Genomic DNA, 22,593 nt, shown 5'->3' with positions numbered 1-22,593 from the left:
CCTATCTCCAGAGAGAACCTTGAAAGTTCCACTTCTCTCCACCTCCACTGCTGCGTCACAGCTCACGTGTGCCTGCCAAGAACTTCCCAGCTGGTCTCTCCGCTTCCACTTCTGCCTGCCTCTGCTCTCTGCTCCACAAAGCACTCAAAGTGGTCCCTGAAAGATGCAAATCCCATCATGTCACATCCCAGCCTAAAGTTAAGAATTGCCTGTATCCATTTCCTTTGGCTGCTGTTAACAAATTACCATAAACATGGTGGCTTATAAAAAAAATTTCCTGTCCCACAGTTCTGGGGAACAGAAGTCCAAATCAGTGTCACTGGGTTGAAATTAGTGTGTTGGCAGGGCCACGCTCCCTCTGGAGGCTCTAGAGGAGAATCTGTTCCTTGCCTCTTTCAGCTTTTGGAGGCCGCTGGCATTCCTTAGCCAGTGGCCGCATCACTCCAATCTCCCCCTCCCTGGTTACACTGCCTTCTCTTCTTCTGTGACAACTTTCCCTCTGCCTCTTTCTTCACAGGGATACATGTGGTGGCACTTAGGGCCCACCCAGATAATCCTGGATTAATCTCCCCACCGAAAGATCCTTAACTTCATCACATCGGCAAAGTCTGTTTTTGTCCTATCAGATGACATTTACAGATTCTAGGGACGAGGATGTGGATATCTTCGGGAGGATCACTATTTAGCCTACCACACTACGTTTCCACTGCCCTTGCTAAAATCCAAAACCTTTACCGTGGCTCTGAGGTCCTTTGTGATCTGGCCCCTACCCGCCTCTCAGGCCCTCAGACCCCATCTTGTTCCATATTCCCCCTCTCCCAGCACACCCCTCTGTCTGCTTTTAGATTTTCAAGTAAGCATGTCCCTGCCAAAGGGCCTTGGCCCTTGCAGTCCCTTTTGCTTGGAAAGCTACTACCCTTGGCCTCATCTGATGGATGAATGAATGTCTTATTCCCAAGAACTCAGGAAAAGTAGAAACAGCAACATGAGGAGAGACAAACTTTGCCTACCTCCCAATATTGCCTGGTTAAAGATGCTCCCACCTAGTCTTCTTTCAGGTTCCAAACGCCCCAAAACATCCACAGCCCTTGGTTACCTGTAGACTCTGTCTGGCACGGAGTCACTTTGGACAGCAAGGTCGGAACTGGGATAGGGATAATGCCAGTGGCACCAGCCCAGTCTCCATGTTCTGGGAGAAAATAAGACCATCCAAGATATAGAAATCTATTTTGATTTCCTTTTTATGACGCGTCTTCTTTTAGTGGTCAATAAACACTCGCTGTTGATTTTGTGGGAATTTTGCAAAGGCCACTGCTAATGGCAGCATCCTGCTCTGGAGACAGGAGGCTTGCCTGTGGTTAAATGACTTTTAATTTTCTCCTGACTCTGAGAACAGATCTCTCATTAAATGGTATTTCTAGTGTGCTATTATGATGAAAATGTAAATAGCTTTCTTCTTGCCCCAAAAAGGAGTTTTGTGTAGTTATACAAATCAACAGCAATCAGTATATTACAGATAGTGGGTGGTTATCTCAAGTTATCAACTCACCTTGTTCTAATTTGCCTGGGTCTTTCTCCATTAGCAGCGTCAATCCTGCATCCTGGGAAACCCCTTAGTCCCAGATAAACCAGGACAAACTGGTCACCCTAGTGGTAGCTAAAGGCCTATCCCTAATACTTGAGGGACCCAGGAGAAAAGGGTACAAGCAGAGGCCTATATACGGTAGGTCTAAATATACAGAATTTATAAATCAAGCTGACACACTGCTCAATAAAAATATGGTCTATCTTCCTACCATGATAAATGTCTTTAAAACTACCTGGAAGGCTAGGTTTGAATTCAAAGCTCTTGGATGTTCCTGTGACTTCTGTTTCCACCTTCTTTATCCACTCCGAGATCTGCCCCACACTCTAAGGGATCTTGCTCACACGTATGCAGATTCTCAGACACCATCCACATCCCGTAAAGAGCCCCCTCTTGGCTCTCCAGCAGGCCTACCGGTAAACTGTGCCAAGGTCCATCCTCGGAGGAGAATGGTCCCAGAGAAGAGGGCCGCTCTGCTCTGCAAGTGGCAGTAGGGTCTTTCAAGCAGGAAATTCTGGGGTCTTAGGAAGATAAGCCTGGCCTGGAAGGAGTGGGGGACCAGAGGGCCAGGGTGGGGTCCCCAGGACAGGAGCCACTCTTGCCCTTGGGACTCATCCCTCCCTGGAGGTCCCTTGAAACTGAAACCATGGAATACTTTCCAATGTCCAAACAGGCCAGGTCCTCCTGGGCAGAGGTCAGAGTTGACCAACCCAGGGAAATAAAGTTTACACAAAACCTTTCAGATGCCCTTAGACTGTTCCTAGAAACAAGGAACTAAGGTCCTCTGTACAGGAAACAAAATTACAGTATGATGAGGGGGAAAAAGTCATGAGGCAAAAAGGAAGTTCTTAGAGAAAGGCTCTCTTGCCTGGAGATAGGTAAGAAAAGTATCAGTGACAGAGAGGAGACTGGGAACTTGCCAAGCTCTTCCTGCAGAGTCCAGGCTAATCCAGGTTTCTGCTTTCCTTCATGGGATTTACTTTGATGGGCGATGCAGACTGTAGTCCAAGTACCAGTGCATTGAAAGCAATGCACTCTGGAAATGACTCTGCTGCTTTCGCAGCCTTGTTCCTCTGAGTGTGGTGAGAGCCAGGCCACCACTATTACATAAATAACAGCACAGAGGTGATTTGATATGAGGTGGTGAGAAAGATCATGAAGGTAGAAAGCACTGCTGTGGTGCTTAAAGGACAGTGTCAAACAAGTTGGGTTCAGATAATTCCATTTACTCATGATGAGACCTCAGGTGGGTTACTTTGCTTATCTGAGCCTTGGTTTTGCTTCTTCAGCAAAAGAGGGATCCAAATAGCACCTACCAAATGTGACTGGTACAAAGATGAAATTAGACACAGCATATAAAGAACTCAACCAGTGGCTGTAACACAGTGTTACAAAATATCACCTGCTGGTACTAACAGGAGTGCTGGTGATAGCTGCAGTACTGCATTAGCAGAGCAGTACTAGTTGTCAAGAAGAGACAGTACCATTATAATTATATGGGATTTAGGCAGAGTAGTTGGATTCTGAGTCTCACTGTTTGTGAATCTGGAAAAGAAGGAGCCGTCTTTTTTTTTTATTGAAGTATAGTTCATTTAAAATGCTGTGTTAGTTTCAGGTGTACAGCAAAGTGATTCAGTTTATATATATATGTTTATATATATATATAACTGAATATATATATATTAGTGATTCAGTTTTATATATAACTGAATATATATATAAAAGAATATATTCTTTTTCTGATTCTTTTGCATTATAGGTTATTACAAGATATTGCATATAGTTCCCTGTGCTATACAGTAGGTCCTTGTTGTTTATCTCTTTTATATACAGTAGTGTGTATCTGTTAATCTCAGACTCCAAATTTATCCCTCTCTAATGATGGAGCCATCTTTCATGATAATGAGACATCGGGTAAAAGAATCCCTTTGGGGAAGGGATGACGGATGAACTGAGCCTGTGGTAACTGCAGACACCGAAAAGAAAGGACAGGGAGACACGAGGAAACATGACTCACTCACGCCTCCACTGAGAATATGCCCCCGTGAGCACAGAGTCAGCTCAGACCACGTGGGGGACACCAAGAGAAGCTGCTGGGCGCGCTCACCATTATATTCACAGTTGTACAGACTCAAGCTGAGTCATCATAGCAGTTCAGTCACATCTCGAGTGATAGAAGGCTGACCACTCACTGGCAAGCCTGAATCACCACACTGCTACAACTATCGCCATCCCTGGCCAAATTTAGGTACTACTCAATGTGTAGATGAAATCACTTCTAAATTAAGCATGAAGATTTCCAAATTAGCTCACAGTTATCCAACATCTGGACAGGAGATATTTATTACTGAATTGGACGAGGGGACATAAGGACAGAGAAAAAATAGAAAGAAGGCTATGTTCTCTAAGAAAACTATTTTCTTTTGAAATATAGGACCTATTTATGCAAAAATGACTGACTCATTTTCTTTTTCTGATCATCGAAAAGGAAAGCGAGTGTGTGTAACGGAGTGCTTTACAACCAAATAAAGATGTCATGTGGGCAGCAGGTTCTTAACTCAGTTTGTATTACTCTAGCTACATTTAAAATGCACGCATGAGCATAACATTGAGTTATTTGTGGGTTGCACTGCCTAAGGTCTTTTTACTCTTACATGTAGCTTCCCTCCAAGACTTCTCATGCCTCCTGGGAGGCAGGAACACAGCTCACACCAAGATGCTCTCTGACGGGGTCACCCCAAGTTCTTGCTCTTGTTCCCGTGGGCTGCCAGCCTCACTGCAGAGCACTCGGCTCTTTGGAAGTAAGCTAGGAAGGTCCAGAGGCTCTCTTTGCCTTGAGTTCTCTGTGCCTTTGTTACAGGTTTCCCAGTTCCTGGGCACAGGGAGGAAAAAAGCATCTATGGTTATCATCATGAGCTCTGGGAGCAGACAGAACAAGGTTCAGTCCTGGCTCTGTCACTTCACTCTGTGCAACTACAGACAAGTTGCTAATCCTCTTTGAGCCTCAGCTTCCTCATCTGTGAAATGGGGATAATTAGAGTCCCTAACTCAGAGTTATTGGGAGGATTAAGTATGACCATCTTTGTAAAGGACTTCGCTCAGTACCTGGCCACATACCAAGAGTTTCATAAATGTGAGCTCTAATTCTTTCTAATGGAGGGCTGTCTGGGGTCATTTATTTAGACACCCTGGAAGTTAAGCCACTGGAATCTGATGTTTTAGGTAATAGAGAACTGTAATATCCAGCCAAATTGATCTTCTTTCCCCTCAGGGCCCATGTTTTTCCTATCGCAATGATCCCCATTCATCACCTTTTGCTGTAATTGCTTGTTTAACATCTGTCTTCCCCAGGAGAGTAGATCCTGTGAATTTTTTTTATCACTGCCGCATGCCCCACACCCAGCAGAGCTTTCGGTACAGAAACAGATGTGCAATGGTTGTTTGTTGAATGACTGAAAGACTGAAAAATCAATGGACCAATGGAATGAGACCACGTGACCAACTGAACCACAGACCAAATGACTGAATGACCCACTGAGTGACTGAATGAATGAATAGATGAATGACTGAAATTAATCATCTACATTCAACTGGATGATCTGAAAATACTTCCTAGCATGACAAAACACAAGACTACTAAATACAGGATTTTAACTTGGACAAGCAGGATCTTTGGGGGGATATAAAATAGTTGGTTTTCAGTATTTTAAGGAGTTCAATTCTTCCTCCCCGCTATCAGTGATGGGATGGGTGATAATACCCTACTGGAAAACATTACTCACTCCACACTCATGCAGCCCTCAAACTGCACATCCCTCCCCCACTCCGTCATAACCCAGGATCTGCCTGACAGCTTCTGGCCTCGGCATGTCTATCTGTGTCAGATGACATCATGGCCAAACCACGTCGTCTTGGGCTGTGAGAACAACTGGGAGAATCAAGAGGAAGCAAGCCCCAGATCTTTCACTGCCTAAGGTCTGAAAACGAAGAATCTTCCCTGAAATCGCCCACCCCTTCTTCTGGGTGAACTCATCCAGTCTTTCCAGAAAGGCGGCTCAGGGGCAAGGTCTTGCTGGACTCCAGCGGGGGATTTGGTGTCTTCATACCTTGTTCATCAGCCACAGAACACACGCTCATCTTTCAGCAGCTCTGGAATTCTGCCCACAGACGTCTGGACGTTGTGCTGCATTCCCAGAGAACCTCTCAGGACATACACAGTTAGCCAGAGAAGATGCAAATTGTTTTTAAATGATAACCTGCCTCAAACTAACAGACTTAAAATGACCATTGGATGGTATTTTGACTATCCTATCCTCCTGAGAATCTGTAATTGTAACGAAGTAACTGAAACACTTACTTAAGGCCATTTTCCTGCTGTGATGGAGGAAACGACCCCCACATCCAGGCTGAGCAAAACCTTAAGGGTCCCTGGGAAGATTTTAAGTGAATGAAGCATGATGACTACCTACCTGAAACTGAGCAAACAGTAACTGCATAATAATTAAATAATAATTACACAGCCACCAGGTATCAAACACCTTCTCCATGCCAGGCGCTAGACTGCATGCTTCCTAGACATCAGCACATTTAACCTGCGTGGCAGTACTATAAGATTGGTATTACTGTTTCCATTTTACAGATAGGTAAACTGAGGCTCCCAGTAGGTGCCCAAGCAGGGATTTGACCCGAATCTGTCTAATATCAAAGCTGGTGCTCCTACCCCTCTAGAGGCTGCACCACAGCCCACCGAGATAGGAGGGAAGGGTGACTGCCGACGAAGTGGAATAGAAGGGTGGGATGTAACTTAGGCAGGATAAAGTGGTACTTAAAATCTGGAGGGGAGAAGGGAGAGAAGACCGTGAACACAGGACCACAGTTTTCTAATAGAGCAACCGTCATCATGTGAGAAAAGGAGAGCCCTCCAAAGAGATTCCAAAGGCTGGAAAGAACAGATGGGTGACATCCTGGAAGGCAGATGTCAGCCCAAGGTAACCAAGCCCCTCGTAACAATGAGCACTGTCCAAAACTGCTGAACTATCTGGTCAGAGAATGAGCTCTTGGACACGGAAAGCATTCAAGCACAGTAGGAAACACCCTCGTGGGTGCCACAGAAGTGGGGATGGGGTACCTCGGAGGTCCTGTTCAACTCCCAGCCCCTCTGTTTGCTCTGGGGAAATGCTCACTAAGCATCTGACAATGTTACCCTTGCGTGCACCCGACCACCATCTGCCGCAGGCATGCTAGTAAAACAATCTTTGCAGAACCGGTCCATAGCAACAGTTTCATCTCTCTCAGGACAGAGGAAGCAATAATGGGGAACCATTATTCTGAACCTATTTGTGCTAAACAAGGAAGAATTGGGTGGATGTTAGAAGGGACAGGAATCTTGGGAGAGGAAGGAAACTATGGGTATTACGGTACTGCTTGCAATGGATTGGGAACATTCCCTTACTAAAGCTGGGTACCACCCTCTTGAAGTGGGGCTCATCATTTCCATCTTACAGCTAGAACAATCTAAGAGAGAAGTTCATTTGCCCATGCCTCATCGCTGATAACTGCTTCAAACTCAGATATGCCTGATTTCAAAACCATCCCTCTTTTCTCCAAAGTACGTGCTGAACCCAGGGAGGAGGAGACTGGGCAGAGCCCTGAGAGCACGGTACTTAGGACAGGTAGGTTGTGATGGGCAGAAAAGGAATGATAAATCTGCAGCATAGAATAAGGCAGAGGGAGCAGGTCAGAATGGGCTGCTCAGACAAGTTAATTTATAAGCACTGAGGAAAGACAAGAAACAGGAAATGGATCAAACCAGAAATCACCTCCTTCACAATTCAGTCTAATTTTGGCCTAGAGCCCAAGCTACAGAACTGGTTCCAAAATGCCAATAATGCAGGTTCATAGACGGGACCTCAGACACTTCAATCTGAACAAAACCCACATATGTCAACTTTGCCCTCAAAGGTAACATATAAAAGCACCATCACCATTTTTTTCCAGAGTACAGAATGATTTCAACATTCCATGAGGAGATGTTACCAGGTAACACAGGTTCACAAGGCTTTGGAAAATAAAATGCCAATATGGCAGACAGAATGGAAAACATAATGATGAGAAAGGATGTTAATGACTGCTTTAACTATACTGATTTTTATCTCCTCTCTGTTCCTTAAGTTCTCCTGGGAAACCGGGGTGCTACAAGGCTCCCCCCGACCTCTTGCTCATTAGAGATTTCATGATGGGTTGAACAGGCCTGATTTTCCCCATTATCTGGTGTGTAAAAGTTATTCTAAAACAGATTTTATTCTAAACAGTTGTTATAATTAGCTTGTTGAGGGTTACCTACAACTGGACCACAGGTTTTAAGTGTGTGTTGTGGGCACAGAGGGCTGAAATGCTTTTTATGTCTACGCTAGGGATTCAGACCCTACACTGTAGGAATTAAATGTGATGAACTTAGCCTGACACATGGAGAACAGCCCAAGAAACGGTTGCTGTTGCTTTAGCTGTTGTTTTGTAGTTTTTATTCATACCATCTTTGGAGTTTGACACATGTGGGTCCAATTTCAGGCTCTGCAACCAGCTCTGTGACCTCAGAAAAATTATGTAACGTCCCTAGGGCTCAGTTTGCTCTCCTGTAAAAGGGGGACAAGACCACCACCTCAGGAAGGTGTTGGGAGGATGCAGTGAAATCGCTCAGGGACAGAGTCTGGCAGAGTTGTGCTGATGGGAGCTCAGAAAGGGCACCTGGACCCAATTATCCTGAGCACATCCCTTGAAGCTGGGAATTCCCCCTTGGATACGCCACTGTAAATCCTCCACCCCACCCCCTGCAAGCTAGTCCGCCCCTCCCACGACCCCCCTACCCCCAAGATCACAATCATTCTCAGGCTAGGAACTCGGAGCTGCACGTTTGCCCCTTAATCCCATTCAACCGCCTTTCTCCTTAACGAGTCATATCAACACCTTGCGCCAGTGTGCCACGCCAAACACAACAAGCATCAATATTTTGCTACCGCTTGGTTGCAAACTCCATGCAGGTCAGCAAATTACAGTGATTCCAGTTTAGGAAGAGAGTCCAACTCAGCACATTGCTCCGGGTTCCCCAGCGTCTCACGCACAAGCCTCATCCTCAAAGACTCAAGACTAGCACCCTGTTAGCTGGGGCCTGGCATGGGAACGCTTCACGTTTGGAAGGGCCATCGGGGCCCGGACCCAGCTGCTGCACACAGCCCCGCATTCACTCCTCAAGCCATTTTCAGAAACCAGGGGACCGAGGCACAAGGGAGTGAGAGACCTCAAGTCACCATCACTGACCTAAGTCACTCCACGGTCAGTCTTCTCCTCGAGACTCAAAAGCAGCCAGCAGATCTGCCCAAGAGAAGGCTGCCAAGTTTCTGTCTTGCCTTTCCTAGCATCTCTATCTGGTTTTCCTATTCTAATTAATTGCTAAGCCTCAGATTCTTTTAACTAACTCACATGCCAAGAGCCAAAAAGACAATGTGAGAAACCACAGGGCAGCCCGTATCTCCACAACCTAGGGAAGGGGTCCTCTCTAAAGCCCACTTTAGCTTCTGGATGGGTCAGGGGGCTAGCTGGAAACACTCGAAGGGGTAACTGAAGGGAGTTTAACGAAAGGGCAAATCAACGAAGGAGAAAATAGCACCGTTCCATGAACCCACTTGGGAGGAGCAAGCAGCCCGGGGCCAGCGACCACAGGAGGCAGGGACCACGCCCGGCCTGAAGGGGCAGAGAGAGAGAGCTGTCCCCAGGCTGACAGGAGCTGTGGCCGCAGGTGGAGGAACACGACCACCTCCAAAACCCAGGCCAACAGGGAAGAAGCGGGGAGATTAGAGACACCCACCTCTGATCTCGCACCGGGGCCTCCTGCGCTGGCTGAGCTGTGCATGGAGAACGCGGGTCAGCCTCCCAGGCCCAGAGCTGGAGGCGACAGGAAAAGGGGACCTGGAGGGGTCACAGGGAACATCCAAAATGACCCCCAGCTGCCGGGAGTCCTGTCTCTACGCCATCGTCCAGGCTGAGCCCTTACCCCGAAGCCAGGCAGCTCCTGAACGATCCCTGTTGGGTTTGGATTCCAACTAGCTCTGAGGCTTGAGCAGCTCACATAACACAGCAGAGCTTCGTTTTCTCATTTGTAAATAGGATTAACAATACCTGCCACCTGGGGGGGGGGGTCTTAAGGCTTAACCACGTAAAATGCTGACGGGCACAGAGAAAACACGGAGCACCTGTTCACTCCCTTCCTACCACGCAGACGCATGCGCGCGTGCGCACACGCACGCACGTGCGCACAGAAACGCATGCGCGCGCACGCCCACAAATGCACGTGCGAGCACACAAACGTACGCATGCGCACGCATACAGACACGCCCATACACACCGAGGATGGATAGGCGGAAGGTAGCAGCAAATACTACACCTATGGACATTAAATGTGGATATGGTTCAGTCCTCCAGGACCGTAACTAGAAAGTTCTCGTTGGTAAGAGTAAATGCTGCTTTCCAAAGGACACACTCAACTCATGTAACTTATTGCCCCAGGAAGCGTTAAGAATTGAAGGGAGCAGATGTATTTCTTTTAAAAATAGGTACCAAACATCTTCTCCCCAGGAAGTAGCAGAGAAGTAAATCTTTTAACCAGATCCAAGAGTGAGGAGGATGATAGTATGTTGGTTTTCAATACACTGTGTGATAAATTACCACGAACTTAGCAACTTAGAACAGTACTCGTTTATCATCCTGCCGCGTGGTTGTTGGCAGAATTCACTTCCTTACAGACGTGGAACTCGTGGCAGCTCACTTCTTTAAGGCCAGCAGGACGGAGGTAGAGATTTCCTCGGTCTCTGACTTCTGGCTCCTCCTGTGAACAGCTCACCTGATTAGGTCAGGCCCACCCAGGATAGTCTCCCTATTAGGGACCTCACTTTGGCCATAAGACTCAACATCATCACAGGAGTGGAATCCCATCACCTTTGCCACATTCTGTTGGTTAGAACCAAGTTAGAGGTACCACCCACACTCATGGGGAAGGGATTATATAAGGGCCTGGGTCACTGGACAGCATCTTAGAATTCTGACACTACAGATAGTTATAGATGAACATATGGATATGCCTTGTACAGCAAGAGGAATAAATATTGTTATCCTCATTCTTTTCAAGGACGCAGAGACTCTCAAATATATTGCCCAAATCAGTGAGCTCACCCCCGTGATGAAGCTGAAACACACACGGAGATTTTCTGGGTCTCAATCTCGTGCTCCTTCCACTCCCTTGTCAACCTGGCAAAGAAGGGAACGGCCCCATCGCACCATCAGGTGCAATACATATCTGATGTTCAGAGGAAATTGGTCACGTGCGCCCAGTAACTAATGACAAATTTGAGTTGCAAGTGGCCTTGTGGATGACAGCAGCCACACCGCTTTCAGCAGAGCTAGAATCAAATGCAGGGCTCTGGACTCGTGACCCAGTGCTCCTTCGCAATGGACAGATCTTCTTGTGCATTTCACTGTCCCTGTCAAAGACAGGCTCTAAGGCAGGAGAATAGCTGGGTCCAAGAATCATGTTTTGTTTTCATCCAGATGCTTTGGCCTTACAGGCAAAGCCTTTCTTGATCTAGGAGTCAGTCCATCCAAAAATCTGGAGAAAATTAGATAGTTATTCTAAAATTAAAGTTACTGTAAGCATGGCAGGAAAGAAACCAAAAAATTCAAGTTGTGAACAATTCACATATATATGGTACAAATGATGTTCCAAGCTGATACATATTAAAATATATGATGTAGTTCATGGTATATTTATATCAATTAATACACATTAAAATATACTATGTGGTTCACGGATTATTGATATCTACCTACTCTTAAGTGTTGGGTGTTTTTAATGAAAACAATATGTTAAGGAAAATCATAACCAAATAGAAGCCATCATGCATGTTTGCATATTAAAACAACTAAGCCACATTTGCTACATTATAACAGTAAAAACATCAGCTTTGTGAGCCATGATGATTGGGGATTTTCTAAATTGGCATGGAACTAAAAGATCTGGGTTCCAGGTTTTGCTTGGCCTCTTTCTAGCTCTGTTACTTTGAGGAAATCACTTTTCCCTCCCAGCTCAATGCTTGAAACACACATACGAGGCCAGAAACTGAGTTATGGGTTCCCAGCCCCTCAGCCTCAGGCTCTGATAATCAGGGGTTGTTAGTTACCAACTGGGTTTCTATTGGAAGCTCCTGGGTGTCCTTGCTGTGAGTTAACTAGCAAATCAGATACTGCCATTCCCCTACTTAAAGCTCTATAACATCCTGTCCAGTATGGTAGCCACTGGCCACGCACGGCTATTAAGCGTTTGCAAAGTAGCTGACCTTAGCTGAGATGCCCTGTAAGTATAAAACACACACCAGGTTTCAAAGATGTAGCACAAAAAAAGAATATAAAACATCTCAATAATGTTTTACATCATTCACAAGTGGATATGACACCATTTCAGATATATGGGGTTAAATAAAATATAGTTTACCTTTTTATAACTCTTTTTTAATGCGGCTATTAGAAAATTTTTAATGATATATGTGGCTCACATTATATCTCACTGGGAAAGCACTGATCTATAGTTTCCTACTGTGCTCAGAAAAAAATTTAAATTCCTTGGGACTTCCCTGCTGGTGCAGTGGTTAAGAATCCGCCTGCCAACACAGGGGACACGGGTTCAAGCCCTGGTCCGGGAGGATGTCACATGCCGTGGAGCAACTAAGCCCGTGCACCTCAACTACTGAGCCTGCACTCTAGAGCCTGTGAGCCACAACTACTGAGCCCTCGTGCCACAACTACTGAAGCCCTTGCGCCTAGAGCCCGTGCTCCGCAAAAAGAGAAGCCACCACAATGAGAAGCCCGTGCACCGCAACGAAGAGTAGCCCCTGCTCGCTGCAACTAGAGAAAGCCCGCGTGCAGCAACGAAGACCCAATGCAGCCAAAAATAAATAAATAAAATAAATTAAAAAACAAAATTTAAACTCCTTATCAGCATCCAAAGTGATCCACTCCCGACAAGGTCTCCTCACAACTTCTCCTTGTCCCTCATTACTCTCCAACTATAATGACCCTATGATCCCTCAGACACATCAAGCCCATGCCCACCTTAGGGTCCTAGCACTCATGACTCCATCCTTCTGGAATGTTCTTTCTGTGGCAACTCTGCTCATCGCCATGCTGACTCGAACTCCCTCTTTAGGTTTCATCTCACACATCACCTCCTCAGTCAGTCCTTCCTGGACCACCTGATCTCAAGGGACCACACATCCAGTGACTCACTCCTCCATTTATTTCCTCTGAGGCCCTCATTGCCATTCTTAGTTCCCTCATCTAATGATCTGTTCACCTGTTCCATGCCAGTCTCCCCCGACCAGAATAGAAGCTGTATGAGAGCAGGAACCTTTCCGGTCTTATTCAGTCTATGTCATATCTACAGCTCAGGGCCTCACACATTAGAGTTCTCAGCTCAATGTTTGTTGAATGCATGAATGAACAGTGAAAAGAGCATGAAACTCAGAGTCAAAAAATCCCACTTAGGACAAACCCAATGACAAGGATAACAACACCATCACCTTGCTCCGAATGCTGACTCTTGTCCTGTAATCAATCCTTGACAGTCACTATAGGAGGCAGCGTGATAACTCAGACGACACAGTCTGGGGCTAAAAGCCCTGAGTTTGAATTTCAGCTCTGCCACCTGCTGGAGTATGACCTTGGATGGAGCCCTTGACTGTCCCAAATCTCCATTTTGTCCCAGAGATATAATCAGAATTATTATGGAACAATTAGAATTATACCAGGGTTGTCTTGAAGGTCAAGTACGATAAGAGCTTTGTGAATCAAAGAGCCCCAGTGATATTTATCAGACCAAGACATTCTTGAAGGGGAAGGATTCTTTTATTTACCTGGGTGTCCCCAGCACCTAAAACAGGGCTTGGCTTAAGGCAGGTGCCCCCAAAACTACTTGATGGATGAATGAAGCTTCTAATAAGCCTCAGCACCACCAAGCAATGAACCTGGGGGAAATCAGATCTCTTTACTATTCCAACCTGGAAAAGATACCCCATTTTCTCCCAAAGAGAAGCAAAAGGACCCCAGAGATGGAGTGAGGCTGAGACATAATGGGCCCTACTGCCTCCATTTTCCAGAACAGTCCAGATTATAAGACTCTGTCCAGGTGTCCCGTCAAAACTCTGACTATAGGTCCCCTGGAACACTTGGCTTGAGAGTAGGATTTAAAGAGCCAGAGTCAGCACCCTCAGCTGAGGACAGACTAAGCACTACAGGAAGCAGGGAGCAGCTTTCTGCCTGCGACAGGTTCTTTTCCAGAAAGGAGAAACAAGGCCATCCAAGCAGTAGCTTCTTTTTTTTTTTTTTTTTTTAATTTATTTATTTATTTATTTTTGGCTGTGTTGGGTCTTCGTTGCTGCATGCGGGCTTTCTCTAGTTGTGGCGAGCAGGGGCCACTCTTTGCTGTGGTGCACATGCCTCTCACTGCAGTGGCCTCTCTCGTTGTGGAGCACAGGCTCTAGGCACACGGGCTTCAGTGTTGTGGCTCAAGGGCTCAGTAGTTGTGGCTCAAGGGCTCCAGAGCACAGGCTCAGCAGTTGTGGCACAGGGGCTCAGCTGCTCCGTGGCATGTGGGATCTTCCCGGACCAGGGCTCGGACCCGTGTCCCCTACATTGGCAGGCAAATTCTTAACCACTGCGCCACCAGGGAAGTCCCCAAGCAGTAGCTTCTGATACTCATATTTTGAGAAAGAGCCACAATACCTGCTTCCTTAATTGAAACTGTAGCCAAGGGTAAAAATAAGAAGAGGGGAAGACTGTCTTGTTTGGAGCTAAACAGTGTTACCGTTCATAAAAGTCAAATTATTCCATGGAACAATAATTTCTCAAAATGGGGCAGGGAGGGTGGCTGGGAAGAGAGTGGGAAATGACTTCACTGGGTAGGCTTCTGCCTAGTTTGCAAGGGATAAAGCTTGCCTTTGTTATTCTCCTGGCTTCTGTTCCCATAGCTCTGAAGTCTAAAGGCTTCTGGCAGGACATCCCAGTTCAACACCATTGTTTCTAGGATTTGCTACTGAAAGGGCTATTCACGTGGAAACCTCCCCCAGTCCAGGCTTCCGTTGGCCACGGTTAATTTACACCCTGGTTTAATCATGCAGCCCACCTAGGAAGTTTGGACAAACCAGACCAGGGGTGGCACTGAGCCGTCTCTCGCAGTGCCACCTTGCCAGCTCACTGCTGACTCAAAGCCAGAACGCAACCTCCACTCACTCCCCAGATGTGTTCTGAGCATCAGTCACGGGCTAGGTGTCGGGGCTACAGGTGGGAGCAAGCGAGACAAACACTGATCAGAGTGGAAATCCATGAAAGGAGAAAAAGATCATCCCGCGTCTTGGAAAAAAGGAGTCACAGATAGAAAGCCCTTTCCAGGGATGTGAAAAAAGAACCACAGCTTGGGATCATGGGTCAAGATTCGGGATCGCTGAGGATGATGACGTGTTAAGAACCAAACTGGAGGAGGCTTTAAGAAGGAAAGCGTCTCCAATAAGAGAAAAAGCCCTAGAATGTGACCTGCAGCTTCCCTGTCCCCTCAAATCAGTCCCACACGATGTGCTTTGAAACCACCCTGCATTCTCCTTGCAAACGGGTTTTATTTTAGCCCATTCAAGCCCTGGTTTCCAGCAGGGGTGCACTGCCAATGTGGGTTACAGGATGAAAACCTCATGACAGAGTACTCTCCTGTCTGGGGAAAAAGGGCTGTGTTTAATCCTCTGTCTAGGCTGGGAAAATGGCTCTGGGAACCCAGGTCTGTGGAACTGGCTTAATAGCTGTGGATTTATAGGCAGACAGCATGACACAGTGAGACCTGGCCGATTTTGTCTTCTAGGACTTGTGATGTTAGATGTTGCAAGAGACTTCCTCCCAAGGATGTGAGAAATCCACAGATGGAATCATGCTTGTCCAGACCTGCATGACTCAATTAATCTAAAAAAATATGAATTTCCTAGTTTATGGCTTGTTATCCTGTGTCCCTTCTCCCCAGATGAGCTCTCACGCTCCCTCTCTCAGGTTAAAGCCTTGCTGAAGAGTTCACCTTTGGCCCAGTGACCCTCTCTGATCCTATTCCCTCATCTGTTAAATGGGAGTGACAATCATCATCATTATCGTGGTAGCAAGAGCAATACCTGAGATTATTAGATAACAATGAGAAAATATGACTACAGGAGTGAAGATGTACATGCTGCCACATATAAAATCAGGACAGTGTTCTCTTCCTCCCTGAATGGGGAGGACTGACACGAAAGCAAGTTATAAAAGGCAGATTAATACTTTACAAACATTAAGTTTAGAACACAAATCACAACTCACTGCAATCTCACCTCCTCTCCGATGATTGGAAAACTTGCCCAGGTTTGGGAAAAGCTAGCCAGCTTAGTCAAAGCTGCTGCATACCACCTGCCCACCCCTCTACGACAAGGCAGAAAGGGTGGGCAGGGGAACACAGCTCAGCATTTATTTTTGGACCCAGCTCACTAAAAATACCCGAGCCTTCCTGTTTGATCACTCTCCCTTTTGACCTGAATGGATCGCGGGGCCCGGCGGCCCGCCCCACCCTCTGCCCATTGTCCTTTAAAGGAGAAGGGCGTGGGGACGGATTCCTGCCGCTCAGGGACAGATGTGCGCCGCCCGGGCAGGCAGGGGCCGCGGCCGCACTGACGTAAGGGCAGCGCTCACTCTGCTGCAGCCTCCCGGCCGGGCCCAGACCAACCGAAGGGAGGGGGGAGCCGCGCGCTGGGATTGGCTGGCCAAGCGCGAGCGCCCGCGCCGATTGGCTGGCGAGGTTTTAGAGGGAGTCCCGCTCTCCAATTAAAGGGCCCCGCCGCGCCGGGCTGCGAGCAGAGCTCGCCCTGGGCCAGCGATCCTGGCCATTCAGCCACCGCTGTCCCCGCTGCGCGCCCTCGCGCCTCTGCCTGAGAAGCCAGGCGCTGTCTGTCCACCCCAGAAGAGGATGGCAAAGGTGGCCAAGGACCTCAACCCAGGAGTTCAGAAGGTGAGCTGCGATCTGTCTGTACTTACCCAGATTCTTTCTTTCCCCGTTTCCCTCTCCTCTGTGTTCCTCCTTACCTAGAAGTAAGGAGAAGGAAATTCATTAAATTCCAAGACTTAACAGAAAATAGAAAAGCTGGGAATACATGTTTGAGCTAACAGGCGCACACCCCAAATTTTACTCTTAAAGGTCGTCGTGTAAAGTTTTTGCCAAGGATCTTAGTTCTCTGATGATGCTAATTAAAATTTAAATAAGGTAAAACTTTTTCTGAAATGGTAATTCTCCGGTCTGTAGCGGGGAAAAGACCCTATCTTCCCCCTCCTGTGATTGAGGTGAAGGTTTGGGGAGGGGGTTATATTTACTCACAAGGAATCTCCCTTTTTGCTGTCATCCTAGCGTTTTGTGTCTTTCAGACTCACACACACACACACACACACACACACACACACACAGAGAAACCAGTTTCTTTAGTTGGTGATATTGGCAGTGGCAGCAATTCCAGCACACGGGAACTAATTTCTGTCCCCAGGGTCTGCACGTTTCCCTTTCAAGAAGGGCTGGCCGGGAGCCCAGAAGGTCACGGGTGAATTACTGCCTGAGGGGCCTGCAGCTGTGCCCTAGCTCCAACCACCGCCAGTTACGTACCTGCAGGCAGTTGGGAGGGGGCACAGGCTGGAGGCTTAGAGGACCTGTGAGCTGGAAGGAAGCCGAGACCAGTGGAGAAACTGAGGCCCAGGGTCACAAAGAGTTGCTCCCAGCAGGCAGCAGAGCCTAAGGAAAACCTTAGGCATCGAAACCCCAGCCCTGCCACTTTTTAGCTGCATCACAATGACCAAGTCCCTTTTCTGAGCCTCAGTTCCCTTGTTTCCCATGGGGGGATGATAGGTCCCACGTCCCTCACAGAAGCAGTAACAGCGATGGTACCCTGTAGGGTCATCTCCCAAAGAGAACTTGGTCTTGCAGGGCAAAGTCCTCTTTAGACATCTGCCATTACCAGAGGCGTGGGGGGGGTGGTGTGCAGGGGTAGAATGAGAGGGGAAAAAAAAAAAAAAAAACTATGTCAGAATCAAAATGCAAGCCAGCCACTTAGAGGTGCAGGATTCACGCATCTGATTTACAGCTACGCCACTGCATGGCTGGTCTGCCCCAGACTCGCATACACAGAGGGCATCAGACCCTTCTGAATGTGTGCACCAGGGCAGACTTCATCAGGGCATCTCTCTGGAATGTACCTGCCCCCACTGCATTTGCCAGACTATCTGCAGAATCCAGTCATCTCTCCTCCTTTGGAATTCTCACAGCATGTTAGACCTTGGTAAGATACCCGGTAATTTCTACCCACTAGTGAGTCAGGCACACACTGCTCTCGCTTCTCTACCCACCTTTCTAAACTCCTTGAGGACAAACCTTTCTCGCTCATCCCTGTCCTCACGCAGCACGCCACGCACAGCAGGACTCAGTCAACTACACGTGAACGGGCCAAGACCATGGTGTTCTCGGACAGTACGGTTTGTGCGTTATTGTTTTCTAACCTGTGGCGGCAACCGGGATATCTGTGTGTCTGAACTGCCTCCCCAAATTCAGCCGAGTTAAAAGAGTTCAGAGCTAAAGGGGCAGCGTCTCCCTGTCCACTGGAAGATCAGACGGTTCGGGGTGGTTTTACTACAAGCTAGTGGACGGCTAACGGGTGAAGGGAAACAGGATACACGGAACACACCCCTCCTCAGCACCGGCCCCGGCCACCGCTCGGAGGAAGGCTTGCTTTTATTTTCCTTTGCATGGGAGAGTGTGATTATCCGGATTAGAGGTGGAACACAGTCTCCTACCTGTCCCCCTCTAGTGCCAACTTCCTTGGCCTGCAAAGCGTTTATTTTCCATTTAGATCCAATTACAGGCTTAGCGAAAGAATGTGGTGGGTAGAGATGAAAGGGTGGATATTTTTTACCCTTTGGGACTGTGACAGTGGAGGAGGATCACCACTTGGTTGATTAACCCATGTCATCCACTCAGAAAGTCAAGGGAAGGGAAGGGAATGGGGGGAGAGCTCCACTTGCTTTTGCGTAAGCTTGTACTTGCTGAGCTGTGCAGCGGTGATTAAACACTGGGTCACATCAACAGCATGCTGCAAAACTTTTATTGCATAATTTACTTTTAAAATCTGCAACAGTGGGGGGTTTTCTAACATTTGGCTTCAGGAGGCATAATCACACTTCGGCATTTTGAAACAATTTCATGGACCCTTAGAGCTTCAAGGGACCTATTTACAAAATGAGAAATGATTTCAAAGGGCCTACAAGCTGACTCCACTGCCCTGCCCCCAAAGGGATGGGCACTGCAGGGAATCTCTAGCAGGTGGAAAGTCAGAAAAAAGTCTTCAAGAGAGAGAACATACAATCCCAAACCTGGAGTAGCCTTTGAGACCATCTACCCAATTCCGGGCAGACAGGGGGACTGGCCGTGGGTCACATCCATAGTTCGTGGCAGGGCGTAGAAATAGTTCCCTATGTCCTCTCATCTGTGCTGAGTCGAATGCTCCCATTGGCGGCTCCTGAGTCACGATCTGTTTTTCAACTGGGAAAGAGGTTTCCTAGCATGGAGAGTTTCCCTGAGAATCAGGAACTAGCCACCATGCCCTGGTAACAAAAAGCCTGGAAGGCCAAACGCCATTTCTCTTGGTGGAATCAACCACCACTGTGGATGTGTTCTTCTCTTGTTTAGTAAGCGGTTAGTATGCTTGTAACCAGATCTGGGTTCAAATCCCAGCTCCACCACTTACTAGCTGTGTGCTCTTGGGCAAGCTGATAAACTTCTGAGTCTGCGTCCTCAGCTGAAAATTGGGAGACACTAAAAGCATCTCCCTCCCAAGGGGTCCGTCCGTGGTCATGAAATGAGCTGATGCATACAAAGGGCTCAGCACATGAGCGCAAATAGTTTTAGCCATTGTTATTGTCAGTGGTGGTTGTGTATTTCAGTGGGTGTGTGATTGCTGAGTCTTTTGGTGCATGAAGGACGTGCTTTTCTTTCTTCAGCTGACTGGCCCATCTGACGAGTAACTGATTTTCATTCGGCTGAGCGAAAGCCAGCTGCTCAGCCTTGATAACCTAGAACGATGCCCGATGACCCTGTCTTCATTCTAGCCCAACAGATACAAAATCTGCTTACACAACAGAGACCATCAGTCACTGAGCATTTCACTCTGGAGTGCTGGAATGGTAGGCCTGGAAGCAGACACGGAGCTCTTTTCACTTTAGAGATTAGGAAACTGAGACCCAGAGAGGTCAAGCCCCTTCTCTGAGATTGCTAAGAAGATGGGCCAGGACCCATTAGGCTCCGTAAGAATACAGGCCCCTTGGCTGCCAAAGAGCCATTTGCAGGAGTTTGGAAAAGACTAGAACAAAAAGATCAGAGGGCATGTTCACTGCTGACTGTGAGTCTGCCAGTGGACCGGCTCCGGAGGGTTCTATTTCTCACCCCTCGGCACCACGTCGGAGGAGCGTGAAAGAATGGTTCGTCCTAGTGCATTGCCAGGTTCAGCTGGGCGTCTCCCTCCACTCTCCTCCACATCACGCCCCTCCTGGCTTTCCTGTCCCTCCAGCTCTGCCCTCCCCTCTGTACTCAGCCCTTCCTGCCTTCACCTCCAGTTCCTGCCGCGTGCAAAACTGCTGGCACGCTGCCTGGGCGAGCCGATCCAACATCAACACGGCTCCTCGAGAATTGGCCTTGGCTCCCTCCATCTTAGAAATATATTAAGCTGTCACTTAAAGACTTTAATAGCCAAGCCATTGGATACGTGCCCATAGGTGTATAAGCAACTTGGCCCAAAGAGAGCCATATTTAAAAAAAAAAAAAAGTAAGAGAAAGAAAGAAAGAGAGAGAGAGAGAAAGAAAGAAGGAAAGAAAGAAAGAAATTATCCAAGTCCTTCTTAAAGATCTCCCCAAACAGATGCTGAAGCCACCACTTGTAACTTGCAGATGCTTGTCACGTTGTGCAGACACGTCCGAATATATGGGGTTGCGGGTGACAGTTGACTTTCACCAATGCACCCACCCCCTGAGGTGGTGGAAGGCAGGGAAAGGTACCTCGCAGATCATCTCTCGGCTTTATTCTAAGCCATCTCAGCTCCAAGGCCTTCTCCCAGCCCAGGGCTTACCAACAGTTCTACAGGCAGGACAGGGGAAAAATGACTTTGGTATTCCCCTCTGGATCCCGTGGTATCCCCTACGGAGCTTCCCGAAGTTTGATCTTCTCTCCATGTTAACTGACTAAAGGTGACGAGGGAGAAAAAGAATGGGCTAGATTCAGCAAAGGCCTGGGGACCAGGAAGGAGGGACAGGTGCACAGACTCACATGTGCATCTTCCTTTCCCACCCCTGCTCCTGCTACTTCCGGTGAGGGTAAGTCAGGAGCAGAGAAGTCAGGGAATAGTTCCTCCTGTAACCCACCCACTAGGGTCAACTGGGCTCCACAAGAGGTATTCCATTTGACTTTGGCAAGGAGAATCTTTCCTTCCAACTTGCACATTCAAAATAGTGTCTGTATAATAAAGTGGAAATCTGTCCTGAGAAGCACAGACCCTGGGGGTTCTTATCTCCCCAGTGTTCATCATCCGACACCATTGAAATATGTATCATAAGAAGAGTTTTCTGGCTGGGGTGGGGGTCAAGTCATTACAGTAACTGCAAGCACTTACCAGTGACTTTGGATAGGTCACTTTTCCTAGGAAGTGGCCGACCTTGAATGAGAACTGGACTCCGTTCCCCCTGCAGTCCACTGACCTTTCCTGGATACCACACTGTCTCCCAAATCACAAATGATTATGGGAAAACAGGACTAAAACTCAGTTCCGCTGAAAGCAGAATTGGGGAACAGCTTTTCGGGACCTCCAGAAAGAAGAGACAGCTGCTGCTCTCTAAGTGCCTTTGTCTGGAAATCTCCCCCTCTTCCCTTTCATTGGCTAGTAGGAAGAGGATGTGGCTGGCAGCTGCCGTGACTTCACCAGGTGCAGGGTCACCAGCCACTTGTACAGGAGACCCTCAAGATTGAACCATTTCCTTAACTTCACATGCAACACTGGGGCTATCCTGAACCCATTCTGGGAGCTGAGCACGTATCCGTGGCACAGATCTGCAGATGCTCCAGAAATGCTGTCTAGATAGCTCTTCTAGAAAGAGTGAAACAAGAAGTCAGGTCTCCTATGTGGACCAAGACTCTTTTAGTGGCGGAAACTCTTATTTGGTATCTAAGCCTAAATATTTGATGTGGAAATCCAGTTGCTCACTGTCTGCTCTTTTATATGAGAAGTGTTTACATGTTTTCTCAGAAAGGATGTGCTGGTCTTACTTTCATCATCCATTTGGACTCTTGTCCCCTAAGGATCTGCAGGAAGACTCATCTGTTCTCTGTTAGGATGGACAAGTTTGGGGGAAAGGCACAAGAAAGGAAGGAAAGATGTCTTTTGAGTACACTCAGGATGCTTGATGTTTTCTCACATCCTATCTCTCTTCGCCTTTAGGACTACTGTGCAAAAATATTAATATCCTTTTTACACATGAGTCAATTAACGCTAAGAGTTTAAATGACTTGCCTAAGATCATATGATGACAAGTTAAGAACTCATACCCGGTCTTCTCTGATTCCAAAACTGAAGCTCTTTCCACTACAGGAAGAAACCAGAAGGCTTTCACCAGAAGCAGAAATCTGGTGGTGAAGGACTAGGATTATTACTACAGGCTTCACACAGAGATCAAGGCCTTCCTACACACTGATAGTGTGATTCAGGAATGGCCCAGCATTTGCCAGAGGTTACCAGGCATCTGTGCCTCTCTGATAGTTCTTGGCCACGACCAGGTGTATACCGTCACCCACACCAAGTCAAAGCTATTTCCCAGGTAGAGAAGAAGG

General features: G+C 47.4%; 2 protein-coding genes across 4 annotated transcripts in view; one reads left to right on the top strand and one right to left on the bottom strand.

Annotated features, from left to right (window-relative positions):
• The window catches only part of SSUH2 (ssu-2 homolog), a 255,927-nt gene that overhangs the window by 104,532 nt on the left and 128,802 nt on the right, over positions 1–22,593 (bottom strand). Inside the window, exon 14 of the transcript XR_014232680.1 lies at positions 16,721–16,768. The gene's annotated coding sequence lies outside the window, so the exon portion shown is untranslated. The remainder of the gene's footprint in view (positions 1–16,720; positions 16,769–22,593) is intronic.
• LMCD1 (LIM and cysteine rich domains 1) overlaps positions 16,341–22,593 on the top strand; it is a 69,021-nt gene continuing 62,768 nt past the window's right edge. The window contains exon 1 of one of the 3 annotated variants that reach the window (XM_082347545.1): positions 16,341–16,694. In XM_082347545.1, the coding sequence (XP_082203671.1) occupies positions 16,653–16,694 (42 nt within the window). In that variant the 5' untranslated portion in view covers positions 16,341–16,652. The remainder of the gene's footprint in view (positions 16,695–22,593) is intronic. The other 2 variants (XM_082347546.1, XM_082347543.1) reach the window with 2 other exon arrangements.

Source organism: Balaenoptera borealis (assembly GCF_965194805.1).
Source record: "Balaenoptera borealis genome assembly, chromosome: 12".
NCBI classification, from domain to species: Eukaryota; Metazoa; Chordata; class Mammalia; order Artiodactyla; family Balaenopteridae; genus Balaenoptera; species Balaenoptera borealis.
The sequence above is the reverse complement of the archived record's forward strand: the minus strand, read 5'-3'. Positions and strand labels throughout refer to the sequence as shown.